We start from the raw sequence: 13,248 nt of genomic DNA, 5'->3' as shown, positions 1-13,248 counted from the left end.
GGTCCTATATAAATATCGAAATCGTTAACATGAAACATAAAAATTGTAAAAATTATATTCAAATAAAAAAGAGCAACGTAAATAAACCAGGGAATTATTTTTCGTATAGCGCATTCTCTTCTCAACTGCTTGGAAAACCCTGGAAAAAAATTCATGGTTCCACTGAGAGCGGAGTTCAATCTGGCTTGTTATTTTTTTTTTATAGATACGTGTCTGATGTGTCTTTCATTGCACCCATTTCTTTTATAATCTATATTTTAATGATTTACCACATACTTTTTTCAAATGTGTAGACTGGTAATGAAACAAAATACATAGCATTAATGAAAGTTAGAATCTCTCTAAATAATTTTCTCAAAGAATTAAACAATTTGAAAATCACTTAAGTACATGTAAGTATATATGAGTAAAATAAGTTTTGAATATTATCTTCTATCTACCCTTTTCTGTTAAATATTTGTGTTGGTTTATTGGATAAACAAGGATGGAACAATTAAGAACTCTCATCTCTTTTTATTTCAAAGTCATGTGAAGTTGGATAATACGATAGGTTGCCTTTTATGTTTCGGGATTTGGCAACCCTAGTGATGCAATCTGGCAACTGACAGCTCTATCGTAAAGTTAGACATTAGCTTATACGTACTCAGAACATTTTGACAAACGCGCGCTATTTGTGTTGTTTATAGTAACTTAAATGATTCATCTCGGCCCAAAAATTGAATTAAATTGTGAACATTTTTGTGCGATTATTTTTTACAACTGTCGACGTGGATGGTATAGTGAATTCAATTGTGGTCGTAGTTCACCGAAAACCATTGATACTGTGAGTGAACTGATATTGCTAGATCGTCATGTGACCTATCGTGAGATTGAGACAACCTTAGGCATTAGTGGGACCAGCATACATTCAATATTGCATAAACATTTGACTGTCAAAAAAATTTGTTCGCGTTGGATCCCACACAATTTGTCAATCGCTCAAAAAAAGCCTCGTGTCGATTGGGCGAAGGAAATGCTGAAAAAATACGATTGCGGTGCTTCGAAACACGTCTATGACATCGTGACAGGTGATGAATCGTGGATTTACGCGTATGAGCCCGAAAGTAAACAGCAGTCGACTGTATGGGTGTTTCAAGATGAGCTAAATCCAACAAAAGTTGTTCGCGCACGAAGCACTTCCAAGCAAATGGTCGCCTGTTTTTTCGGAAAAACTGGACATGTCGCAACTGTACCCCTAGAACAACGCAGAATAGTCAATTCTGAGTGGTACACAACCATTTGTTTGCCAGTTGTCTTCCAAGAAATCAGGAAAACCAACCGCCGAAGACGGATCACTCTTCACCACGACAATGCGAGCTCTCACACATCGGCTCAAACAACTGCATTTTTGAGCACCCAAAACATCGATTTGATGAGTCATCCGCCGTATAGTCCTGACTCGGCACCGAATGACTTCTTTTTATTCCCGCACGTAAAAAACAAACTGAGAGGTCAACGTTTTTTGACATCTGAAGTGGTTACTGCATTCAGAATGCATGTTTTGGAGATACCTCAATCAGAGTGGCAAAAGTGCTTCGACAATTGGTTCAAAAGCATGCAAAAGTGTATAGATCTTCATGGGAAATATTTTGAAAAACAATAAAGTGACTTTCGATGATTAATATGTTTTTGTTCTCTAATCCCGAAATATAAAAGGCAACCGTCGTATCCATTAAAAGTATCTCAATGTCTATGCCTAAATATAAAAATTTTCTTTTTATTTTATGGCTTGAGGAAAGAAAATATATTACTAAGTATCTCCATTATGAGTATCTAAATGTAAACATTTTTCAAAACGTTTTGAAACTTCACATTTGAAAATAGCAATAATATCAATTTATAGAAAAATTATTTTTGTTTCATCTTGGATTCACTTGAAATAATGTATTCAATTAGTCCTTTCATTCTGCCCAAAGAGAAAATCTAGAAATCGGCAACGAAAGTAAATATTAGTAATTTGAAAGCAAGAAGGCTATGAATTCATGTGTGTGCGAGTGTAAATCTAAGCGTGTTTGTTTGCGTGCACATGCGTGTTGTGTGTGTGTGTTTGTTCTAATTGAAATAGCTACACTATTGCCATCGTGACGTCTTTCAATGTAACTGCACAAAATCTACCATCAAACAATTTCTGCTTTCGACAACTGGTTACTTGATTTTTTTCCTCAATAAATTGGTTTGATTCTCCACGAAAAATCATAAATTCGAAAACAAATGGCTCAAATCTTATTCTTGTGGCAAAGTTTTTTCGATTTGCTTTTGTATTGTTTTGACACAAGGTAAAATGGCCTCGTAAGGCTTTCAATTATCAAGAAACATTTTTATTTTGTTATTGAAATTTCAGAAGACATAGACTCGCCATCGGATGGAAAAATTTTCAATGAAGAGATTTTAAAAGATGCTTATTATCATATTTCTATGCTTGGCAAAGAAGGCTGTTCAATGAAAAAATTGAAGAAACTAATATCAGTGGATTCAAATTCCTGTCGTAGAACTCTGAAAAAGTTACATCAGAAAAGAATTCTTGATGTTGAAAAATGTGATGCAGGCAAGCAAAGGACCTCTCTGTAAGTTTTATACTCATTTATAATTGATAATCTATACTTATAAATGCAAAAGTCACTCATTTTACAGTCATTCATATCTTTTTCTCCTTACTGGTAAGTATTAGGAAGCTAAAAGTTGCTGATTGATTCAGCCGTTACTTGATGAAGATCTATAGTAATTTCATAAACTTAACCTCACGATTTGATCTCCACAAACTTTATTTGAAAAATATGTCACGACATGTTTCGCTAACACAGTAGCTTCTTCAACAGTGATTTACTGTTTCACTGTTGAAAAAGCTACTGTGTTTGCAAAACACGTTGTGATATATTTTTTAAATAAAGTTTGTGAAGAGCAAATCGTGAGATGTAGTTTATGAAAGATAAAATTTGGTATATAGGTGCTTCTTAGGTCTAAGATGCGCACTAAGAAAGAATTTGCAAATATTCCAACTGGCGCGTCTCCCGTCGGGGTAAAAGAGGTTCGTAAATTTCACTTCAAAATAAAGTATTTATGCATTAATTTCATTATTCCAAATTTCAATTTTTTTAGTTGAACCGTTCCAAAAATAAAAAGGGGGACATTGAAGAAATGCACTACCTTTACTTAGAACCGATTTCAGAATATCATTCAGTTTGCAACTTGAGGTTGAGGTTTTTTTCCAAACTTGAAGTGTGGTTACTACGTATTTGGGATATTCAAATACCAAGATTTGCTAAGTAGTCTTTGACGTTTTGAATTACTTTTTCTCTTCAAACCCAATGAATTTTTTGTACCTACATTGGATTATTGATGTAGTTGACAACTGGTTTAAAAATTTCAGTTCTAATTTTGGAATCGATAACAGAACAAACAATTATTGAATAGAAATATTGAAACTGTAGTCATGAACTTATAATTTTCAGATATTATGCGAGTTGTGCCCAAAGAGAAGGAAATTTTCCATCTCCAGGAACTGCGAAAAAAGTCATATCAAAAGTTAGAATCAAACAAAAGATTGCTTTATTGAAATCTAATCAGGGATTTTATGTTGAGAGAGACCCCATTAAGGAACAAAAGCAGGTTCTTATAAATACCATTCCAATGTTTTTGCAAACGGACAGTTCTCAAATTCACTACAACTTTTTAGTCCAAAAATGTTCAGCTGGGTTGAATCTTCCTATTTCTGAAGAAAAAAATGTAGACTTCAATTTCACTTTCACTAGAAATATAGTGAACCTAAAATACAGAGAGTTTGTCTGTAACAAGTTTCTCAGTTTCAAAGACATTTTGGAACTGAACATACCTGTACTCAAGCGAATTGTCAAAGTAAATTTTGAAAATGCCTGTACTTCAAAAATGGACACAGACTGGGTAACAAAGTTGGTTTTATTAAAAGCTACCTTCGGTGAAATTTATATAAATAGTGAATCTCTATGTTTAGTAAGTCGAAAACGAAAATATTTACAAATTGAGATACCTAAATTTTCTGATGAAGTGGCACTAGACACCCAATTGAAACCTAGCGATCAGAAACTAGCATACATGGGGGACAATCCTGTTATCGTTTATGAAGAGAAAGATGGCGAAGTAGATGTACAAATTGTCTCATCCAGTATTCCAACAGAATACAACTTGAAAAAGAAATATGCAAAAAAGAAGTCAGAAACAGACAGAGTAGCGATTCGTATTCAAATTATATTGAATCAAATAAATGAGAAAAAAGTCATAGAGGATATTTTCCGTTTGACAAAAATAATTATTGATGAAGAAATGAAAGATGGTAAGTTAATTTTAGATAATTATTTAGTTTCAGTAGAAAGGAACAATATGTTTCCATGCTTAATTGTCAGATAAATAAATGTAATGTGTAATATATACAGGCCGGTTGTTTTAGATAATCCCACTTTTGATATCTCGGAAGTGGTAAGACCTACAAGGTCGGTTAAATTGGACAAAGGTTCAGAATTCCTCGCGAATCATACGCGACCTAAGAAAAACTGGGTTTGCCAACTTCCAACATGCGATCCACGCAGGCTATATTTTACTCACTTTGGATAATATGTTTTTCAAAAATAAAACAGCCCTCATAAAACACCTCTCTTTTTGGTTTACCACACGAATATCTTCAAAATCCGGAATAGAGTTCAAAACTGATTTGTGAAACTTCCGAAACATTTGATAGACTTTATCATAAAGTATATCTATAATTGATATGGATATTCCCTTATACAAAAACAATTCATGATTTTACCTTTTATTTTCACACAAATACCAACTTTATGAAAGAAATTCAAGTTAATCGATTATCTAATACTTCAGACAAAGGCTTCGAGAATTCAGCACACCTTTTGAACGGATTAGTTGGATTGTTGGTTTCTGTTAATCCATGCAGTATCACTCTAGGTCTGTTTTTCAAATAGTATGAATAATATGAAGTTGGCATTGATGAATAAAGTGGATACTTCTCGTAGAGGTCTGGATGCTTTGTGTATGATCTGTCATCTGGTTGGAAGCCTTGTATATTGTACTTTTCATCATACTCAGTACAGTACTCCTCTACAGATTTTGGTGCATTTTGTTCTTGAAGAACTTCCGCAACTGCTTCTTCCTCAAATTGTTTAAGAAGTATTGCTTTTCTGCTTCCAATCTCTGATCTTTCTTCACTTATGGGATATGTATAAGCTGCTTTCATTGTTGAGCATAATCGTTCTGGTACATTTTTATAAGATCCATCCCTTATGAGCCACTTTCTACTATCCCCCTTATATTTTTCAAACCACTGTTGTTCTATCAGACTGTCATCATCTTTAATGTCTTGTTTTTCACACTTATCCTGTCTTTCTTTCATTTCGTAGATTGTAATTTCGAAATTATTCACGTCAATTTAAATGTTATCTTGTTGCCTAGGGATAATAAAACGTTTATTGATTTCAATTTCTTTGAAGTATTGACTTTTAATTAAAATGTATGCTGGGGTAATTTGTATTCGTTCATAAAATGTAATTACTTTTTTAAAATGTAATAGTTATAATAATATTTAAAAGACAAGAACTCGCGGGCATAAAACTCAAACCGCGGACACGTATGTCACAAGTGATTTTGCAATATTTTCAGTCACAAGAAAATACGAGGTTGGTGTGAAAAGTTTCAGACCTAACAAAGATACAAGACATTTTTCAGTTCTTTCTATTTTTCAATATAATCTCCTTTTAACTCTACATACTTCTCCCAGCGATGCTCCCATCTCTGTAACCCGTCCAAATAATACTCAGCGTTTGTCTCTGCAATAAAATTGTTCACGAAGGCGATTCCCTCTCCATTTGACTTAAATCCCTGTTCTCCGAGTGCAATTTTTAGATGGGGGAACAAAAAAAAGTCGCTTGGAGCTAGATTTGGTGAGTAAGGCGGATGATCAAGCAGTTCAAACAGTAATTCGTGGATTTTAGCCATGACAACCGCTGAGGTGTGAGATGGTGTGTGGTCTTGGTGAAAGAGGATTTTCTTTTTCTGAAAATGTGGCCGTTTTTCTGCAATTTCTATTTTCAGCTTGTCAAGTAATGATGCGTAGTAAGTTCCTGTAATGATTTTTCCTTTTTGAAGGTAATCGATTAAAATAACTCCATGACTGTCCCAAAAAACAGTCGCCATCAGTTTCCCAACCGAAAAAAACAGTTTTTGTTTTTTTTTTGATCCTGTTCCCCTTCTGCAGTCTACTGTTTGGACTGTATTTTTATTTTGGGCGTATTCAAGTTTCATCTACAGCACCCAATGCGCGGACAGCTTTCTCATGCCTAAATGTTGATTTAATATGTGACATACACGTTCTTTTGATATGCTCATACCATGCTTGTACCATTTGGTGAACTTTGGCGATGTTTTCGTCGGTAGTTGCAGTTTTTGGATGTCGCGAACGTTTATCGTCTCCCATGCTCTTACGGCCACGTTTAAATTCAGCTGCCCAAAATTTCACGGTGGTAAATGATGGAGTAGAGTCCCCATACACATAATCCAACTCATCTTTTATTTACGTAGGCGTATTGCTTTTCAAAAATAAATATTTAATGACAGCTCGATACTCGATTTTGTCAATTTTTATAAATCACCCATATCAACTCACTCAAACGACTGTTACATAACAACTGTGCTTCCAAAATGGCTTAGACTTTGATGAGTAACTGTCAACAGACGAACAATGAATTTCAATAGCTTTTATTTACGAGTGCTGCTATGTTCATGTTAAGGTCGGAAACTTTTCAGACCACCCTCGACATGGGAAACAAAGGTTTTGGCTTTCTACTTCTCCTTCTTTATACAAAAAATATACCTATTTTAATTCAAAGAAAATGAATATTTCGAAATAGAATTGGAAACATTCATCTCTCCCAACTGCCTACAGAGTAGGTTCTGGTAAATGTCTAGCGAAAAACAACTACTTCCCCGGCTAATACCACGCTCGATATTGAATCATATCCGACAGACATTTATGTAAGATACCTCACAGAGATTAGTCTCGCAGATGTTTCTTGTTCATCCAGGGAATTTACCAGAACCTGCTGTGTAGGTAGTTGGGAGAGATGAATGTTTAGAAATTTCATTTCGAAATATTTTCTTGTATGTATGTATCTCTCCTCGATACACTTGCAACCTTGATAGTCTGGAACATCAAAGAACGGTTAAAGATTTGTCCCTCTTCTATAAATACTTTTACGGGAAGTATTCAAATGACTTGGCACATTTGATTCTATCAAGAGCGTTACATATCAGAAATACACCTCGAACTTCCCTGTTTAAGAACTCTTTTATTTGGAGAACTGCGTTTGTGTGGAATAAACTTCCTGAGAACGTTTTTCCAAATGCATTTAATCTTCAGGCACCGCTCTTGGAGTGTATTTTTCTCTAGTGCTTGTGTTTTGCCCCTAAAAAACAGTCTTCAGTTTTTTTTTTCAGTCAACTTTTCTTTGTTCAACATTTAATTTATACACGTTGTTATTTATTTATTTATTTCACCCTAACAGACCTGGTGGCCTCATTACAAGAATGAAATGATATATTATATAATAATATATGGGGATGTATTATTATGTAACGAGTAGTACTTATTACAACTCGCAACAACAAAAATAAAATAAGAAATAACAGAAAAACTAATTGACAAAATGGTTTAGACTTTCATGGCTGAGGTTTTCAGTGTCGTTGCTTTTCGAGTTTTGAAAGCCGTGGGTTTTTGTAATTTCTTCCTGACGTTTCGTTGGCGCGAGTGGCTAGCTTCTTCAGAGGTTTAACCATCATGGCTTGCTGTCCGATGACTACCCTTTTAGGCTTCGTAAAGCGTATTTATGCCTTGTCAGGTAATCAGTTGTATTTGTACCTGAATTTGTACTTGTATTCGTACCTGCACTTGAACCTGGAACATTAACAATCTTGCTACCTGAGGCTTTGTTGTATCTTCCTCGTGGGTTTGAAGACTGTTTCGATGTCGTGTTTGCCCAATAGTTTTCCAATTCTATCCGTGACCCTAGGGACAAACGGTAAATATGCGCGTGCAACCATCTGATCCTTTTTCGATTTCTGAACCGTGGTGCCCTTCGGTCTCATGGCTCTTCTGGTCTCGGAGGCTAAAAGGGTAGTCATCGGACAGCAAGCCATGATGGTTAAACCTCTGAAGAAGCTAGCCACTCGCGCCAGCGAAACGTCAGGAAGAAATTCCAAAAACCCACGGCTTTCAAACTCGAAAAGCAACGACACAGAAAAACTAATTGCTAAACTGATAAATTCTCAACATGTCTACGGACTGAAGATCTAAATTTTGTGAAAGACATATTCCAATCAATATGTTGCAAGCAATTGATGTCGTTTGCCAGACGGAGCACGACTAAGAGAGGGGATGTGGAGGTAACAGTCACTTAGGGAGTCTTGAACTTAAGGATAGTACGCGTAGGTCTGGGAGGTACATTAATTGGTAATAGTGACAATAGTGACAAATCAAAATTTGTGTGTAAAGATGTTTTGCCTAGAGTTTAAAGAGGGTATTATTTATAAAATACTTATTCGTTTACTTTAACAACTTTTTATTATGGTATATACGTAAATTGTTTTTCTTCTCCCTGACATGACTGGACAGGACCAATTATATCATGTAAATAATTTGGAAAATAGAATGATGTATTATAATTCTTGAACACTTTAAAGTCATTTGTCAATTGTATAATGTTACAAAAATATTTTTTTCAAATTAAATTTAAGTGGGCTTCCCTTAAGAAGATGCTCTCTGTGGGTCGACATTTGGCGATCGATATTGAGGCTTGACTTTGTAACAGACCTTCAGACATTAGATTTCTGTTGATTCCTTAGATGTCGTCTCCAAAAAGTGAGTCATCATGCCAACTTCTTAGTTGGAATTGTCCTCGTTGAGGGAAATAGAGTTCAAACTTTCAATTGATGACCAAGATGAGTACCACTGATGATGAATTTCACTAGTTCAAACTGCCATTGTCTACTATATGAAATGATTTGAAATCCCTGAAACAACTAAAAAAAGGAAGAATTATAAATGAATAGCTGAAAATAACAATTATATTAAGCAAAATAAACCTGAAATGAAATAATAGTGAAATAAAATACAAGTAAAAATAGAACAATTGAACAAGAATAAATAAAAATAAGGAAATGAAAAAAAAATAAAAATAAAAAGTTGAGACAATCCAAGTCACGTTAGTTCACGACGTTTCGATTGTTAGTATCTACAATCGTCTTTGGGTGATGACTGACATTTCAGGTTTATTTTGCTTAATATAATTGTTATTTTCACCTATTCATTTTTAATTCTTCCTTTTTTAGTTGTCTCAGGGATTTCAAATCATTTTATATAGTAGACAATGGAAGTCCGAACTAGTGAAATTCATCATGAAACATTGTCAATCACCTTCAAACGTACCACTGATGAGATCTAAAGCAGATCGAAACAGCATTCTCTGGTATTGGTCATGAATGTAACACTTTTGGGATCTGATATCAATTAGTTTCCTTTTTTGCAATGAATGCTGAAGGTAAAGAAACCGTTTTTTTTTTGGCGATGTCGAAGTTTTCTTCGTAACCGACCGCTGTTGAGGGTCTCGTTTGTCTTTGATCAACAAGCTTTGACTTTTCTGTTATTTCCATAGATAGCGTCTTTCTGGAAAGACTGGTGCAAACTTCTTGATAGTACCTATCTAAGTTAAAATCACAGTTTTTTTTTTAATCTGATGTTATCTACTCTTGACCGGTAACTAAATGAACTTCAAACTTTCACTTTAGCGTCTAGCTAGTTAATGAATTTTGTGGCAGAGGCTCATTTATTGAAAAAATATGACAGAACTGACCGATGAACTGACTTCATAAAAATCTTCACTTCAATGGGAAATTTCTAGTGGGAATCCCACATTAAAGTGTGTTTTGGATAGCTTATTTATTGATAATATGCAAAATACATTTTTGAGTGAAATTTTTAGGTTACCAAAAAAAGATAGACAGGAAATCGTTGGCAAGGATTTTGAAAATACTTATGCTAGAAGGATACATAAAAATATATAAAGTTACTATAAGTAATAATATTTTAACAAGAACAATTGTTTTCATATGTCATCCTTCAATCAGTCATACAGATGATTTAATACAAACATCGGTTCAGCAGTTGAAATGGAGACATTTTATTGGATCTGCTAAGAAAAATTCGAGAACTAACATAAGAGTCGTTCAAAAGAAGGTGGAGGAGACAATGAAAAGTAAAGTTCATCAGTCACCTTTCAGCGAAACGGATGTAATGAACAGTATCAATGAGTTGAAAAAAGTTGAAAAACACAAATTTAAAGAACCGATCAAAAAAGTTTCAAGGCGGATAACAGGATTATATGGATTCAAGCCAAAATTTGTAAGGATGAAAATAATGCACGAGTTTATGTTCTATTTAATATATGAGTATAAAACTGCTGTTGAACCACTGAATACCAAAGAAGTGAAAGATCTATTCAAAAGTTATCACATTGAACTCTCAGAAGAAGACTTGGAACAACTGCCAAAAATATACACTAAGGAAATAAGTTGGAAAATGTTCATACCTACGTTACCCCTTCATGAAGGATGGGATGATGGATGGGCATTCATGTGCGACATTATCTTGAGGATTCCCGTTTCGGTTCTTTGTAAAGTGCATGCTTGTTTTCATGAATCGGCTGATCTATTACAAATTCTCCACCATCCGATCAAAAGGTGAGTTGTATTTACCGATTATTTCTAGTGTTCTATTGAATGAAAACTAACTAATCTATGCTCCTCCATTTATATATCAGATTATTACTATTGAACATTATTTTCAGCACCAAACCAAAACTCTTGAAAATTTCACTGAAATCTAGAGAAGTTTGCTGAAAACATCACTTATTGAGTTGCACTCTGAAGTTGAATGCATCCAATGTATTACACAGCATTTTTTTTTCTACTGATTTAGTGGAAAAGTCCACATTGAAATCCCCTAATACCACTACCTTTTTAAATTTTTGGATTGTAAATTCAGCGAGAGAGTCAAATGAAGATATGAAATACAGAAAATTTCCCTTACCTGACCGATATAAGCATACTACCAGAATATTTAATATAGTTATTGCAGCAAACTCTGCATCAACTTCAGTGCAATATCTATTTATATCCACAGCATTCGTTATAATATCATTTCGAGCAAATATTGCCACTCCGCCATGCTTAAGCTTATATCTGCAAAAGGAACTTACCAAGTTGTAATTAATGATGTTGATATTAGAGAATAAATCACTTGTCAACCCAAGTTTCACATATACAGACTAAATGATATGGTTTTTCCTGGCATACAATATTCAATTCATCAATTTTATTAGCTAAAGATTGAGCATTTATATAGAAAATTGATAATTCCTGATTTTGTTCACATGGCACTATATCAATTTGATGTTCGTTGGTTGATATCCTTGCATTAGTATTCAAGTGTGTGATACAGGAATGAGCCTCAGATAATGAGTATTCCTCATTTTCTATAAAAAAGAGTTAGGCCTCTGAAATTCATGTTGAGGCTTAGATTGATGTTGAATCTTGCGAACTAAAAATGTGTTGAATCTTTTATTATTGGTTTCTGAAATATATCACTTCTTTCTGGAACTTATATGAACTTTGAATTAGGAGAAATACCTCCATCTACAGTTTGAGGTTGATACCAGCAAATTTTTTGTAAACTGAATCATTCACGAGTAAACACCGTGAAACTCGAAATGGAGACTGGATTTTGAGATTTTGAAAGTGGTACGACGTGGGAAAACCCCACTGTGAATATTGGAGGATTGTAATATCCATACATCCAGTTATTTGGTAAAGGTTTTGAAAATGAGCTGCATTGATAAAAATAATTGATACTGATAATTTTACTAATTTATTTTGTGTTACGAATATATTACTGTTTTTGTAGATTCTATCTAGTGAAAGATCTGCCACAAAAGGTCCGGAATGTATTACTTAACAAAAGAAAATATCTGTACAGTGTTCATGAATGTATATTGAAGCTCAGTCAATGTGGTCTACTTCAGTTTGGACCAAGAAAACATACAGAAAAGGATCAACTTTTCATTCATTTGAATCGGCGAGCATCCATTTTGAATACAACTAGTAGTGAACCAGCATACCATAAAATTGAGAATAAGGATTATCCCCAGATTGCTTTCTTTTTTAACTCTCAAACTGATGTGAACGATTACTGGTATAATTTGAATACCATATGTGAGTATTACAATCAACACATAAACAACTTAAAATCTGTATAAATGTAACCCGTGTAGTTTACAAAAACATCGATTTTTCCTTTTTCTGATGCAGGTGTTAATACCAAATTGAATGCAAGGAAAGTTGGAGAGCTTGTTACGGTGATTGACTCTTCTATCAAACCAGAATTGGCGAAATGTTCCATTTCTAAAACACCCGAGGAAGCCAAAAGGTACTTTTTCCAATAATGTATACAACATAATTAAATAATGATTTTTGACTTTTTTACCGAACTTATATATGGCATCTCTGTAGGAGAAGTCGTCATAATCAATTCATTTACAGGTATTTTTCTTTCTCTCTGGACCCTTTTTAGTTTTTATTTTAATTGAGGAATTTCTACTTTTATTATTGATCTCATTCAGAATAATACTATAATATTTGTGGATTGAGTCTTCTGTCAATCCGTTAGATGGCCTTTTCATAAGGGGAGATATCATTGTAATCATAAGATTACAAAAATTATAGTCATTTTTGTTGGCCATAGTTATCCATTTTAGTTGAAAAATCTTTCGCAAAATAGTTCTTTTGAGACTAGTAATATATGTATCTACAGAAATTCAGATCATAATTCCATTGCATTCTGAAAAGTATATTTTTTGTCTAATTTAACCAAAACCGTATCTTCTACAATTACTGAGATAGCACTAGTGAGCAGTTGAAGTTTCGCCACAAGATATACTATGTTATCGTAGTTGAACCAACAATCTTAGTTTCCGATAATTTCCGATAGTTTCCGATATTCCGATAATTTTTACGAAAAGGAAATCTGGTACTGATATCATTTCAAATTTTTTCCTAGTTGGCTCATCTGAAAATAAAAAAGGTATTTCATCAGGGTCAGAAGCAGCGTAGTTGTATATTAAT

At 33.9% G+C, this 13,248-nt stretch overlaps 2 protein-coding genes across 3 annotated transcripts in view; one reads left to right on the top strand and one right to left on the bottom strand.

Annotated features, from left to right (window-relative positions):
- Positions 1–13,248, top strand: part of LOC111517953 (general transcription factor 3C polypeptide 1) — a 47,686-nt gene that overhangs the window by 3,877 nt on the left and 30,561 nt on the right. For both annotated transcript variants that reach the window (XM_074184394.1, XM_074184393.1), the window contains exons 6-10: positions 2,381–2,603; positions 3,489–4,345; positions 10,053–10,809; positions 12,032–12,339; positions 12,436–12,553. In XM_074184394.1, the coding sequence (XP_074040495.1) occupies positions 2,381–2,603; positions 3,489–4,345; positions 10,053–10,809; positions 12,032–12,339; positions 12,436–12,553 (2,263 nt within the window). The remainder of the gene's footprint in view (positions 1–2,380; positions 2,604–3,488; positions 4,346–10,052; positions 10,810–12,031; positions 12,340–12,435; positions 12,554–13,248) is intronic.
- On the bottom strand, positions 4,804–5,569 carry LOC141486436 (uncharacterized). The gene has a single exon (XM_074184406.1). It carries the CDS (start codon positions 5,411–5,413, stop codon positions 4,856–4,858), a length of 558 nt encoding a protein of 185 aa, XP_074040507.1. The 5' UTR covers positions 5,414–5,569; the 3' UTR covers positions 4,804–4,855.

This window comes from Leptinotarsa decemlineata, unplaced genomic scaffold, assembly GCF_025532065.1.
Source record: "Leptinotarsa decemlineata unplaced genomic scaffold, Ldec_3_MD MMD2_tig00026354_RagTag_RagTag, whole genome shotgun sequence".
Classification (NCBI taxonomy): Eukaryota; Metazoa; Arthropoda; class Insecta; order Coleoptera; family Chrysomelidae; genus Leptinotarsa; species Leptinotarsa decemlineata.
The sequence above is the reverse complement of the archived record's forward strand: the minus strand, read 5'-3'. Positions and strand labels throughout refer to the sequence as shown.

Bases quoted from the DNA above. Each gene is read 5' to 3' on its own strand.
- LOC141486436 (XM_074184406.1), bottom strand. From the start codon at position 5,413: ATGAAAGAAAGACAGGATAAGTGTGAAAAACAAGACATTAAAGATGAT.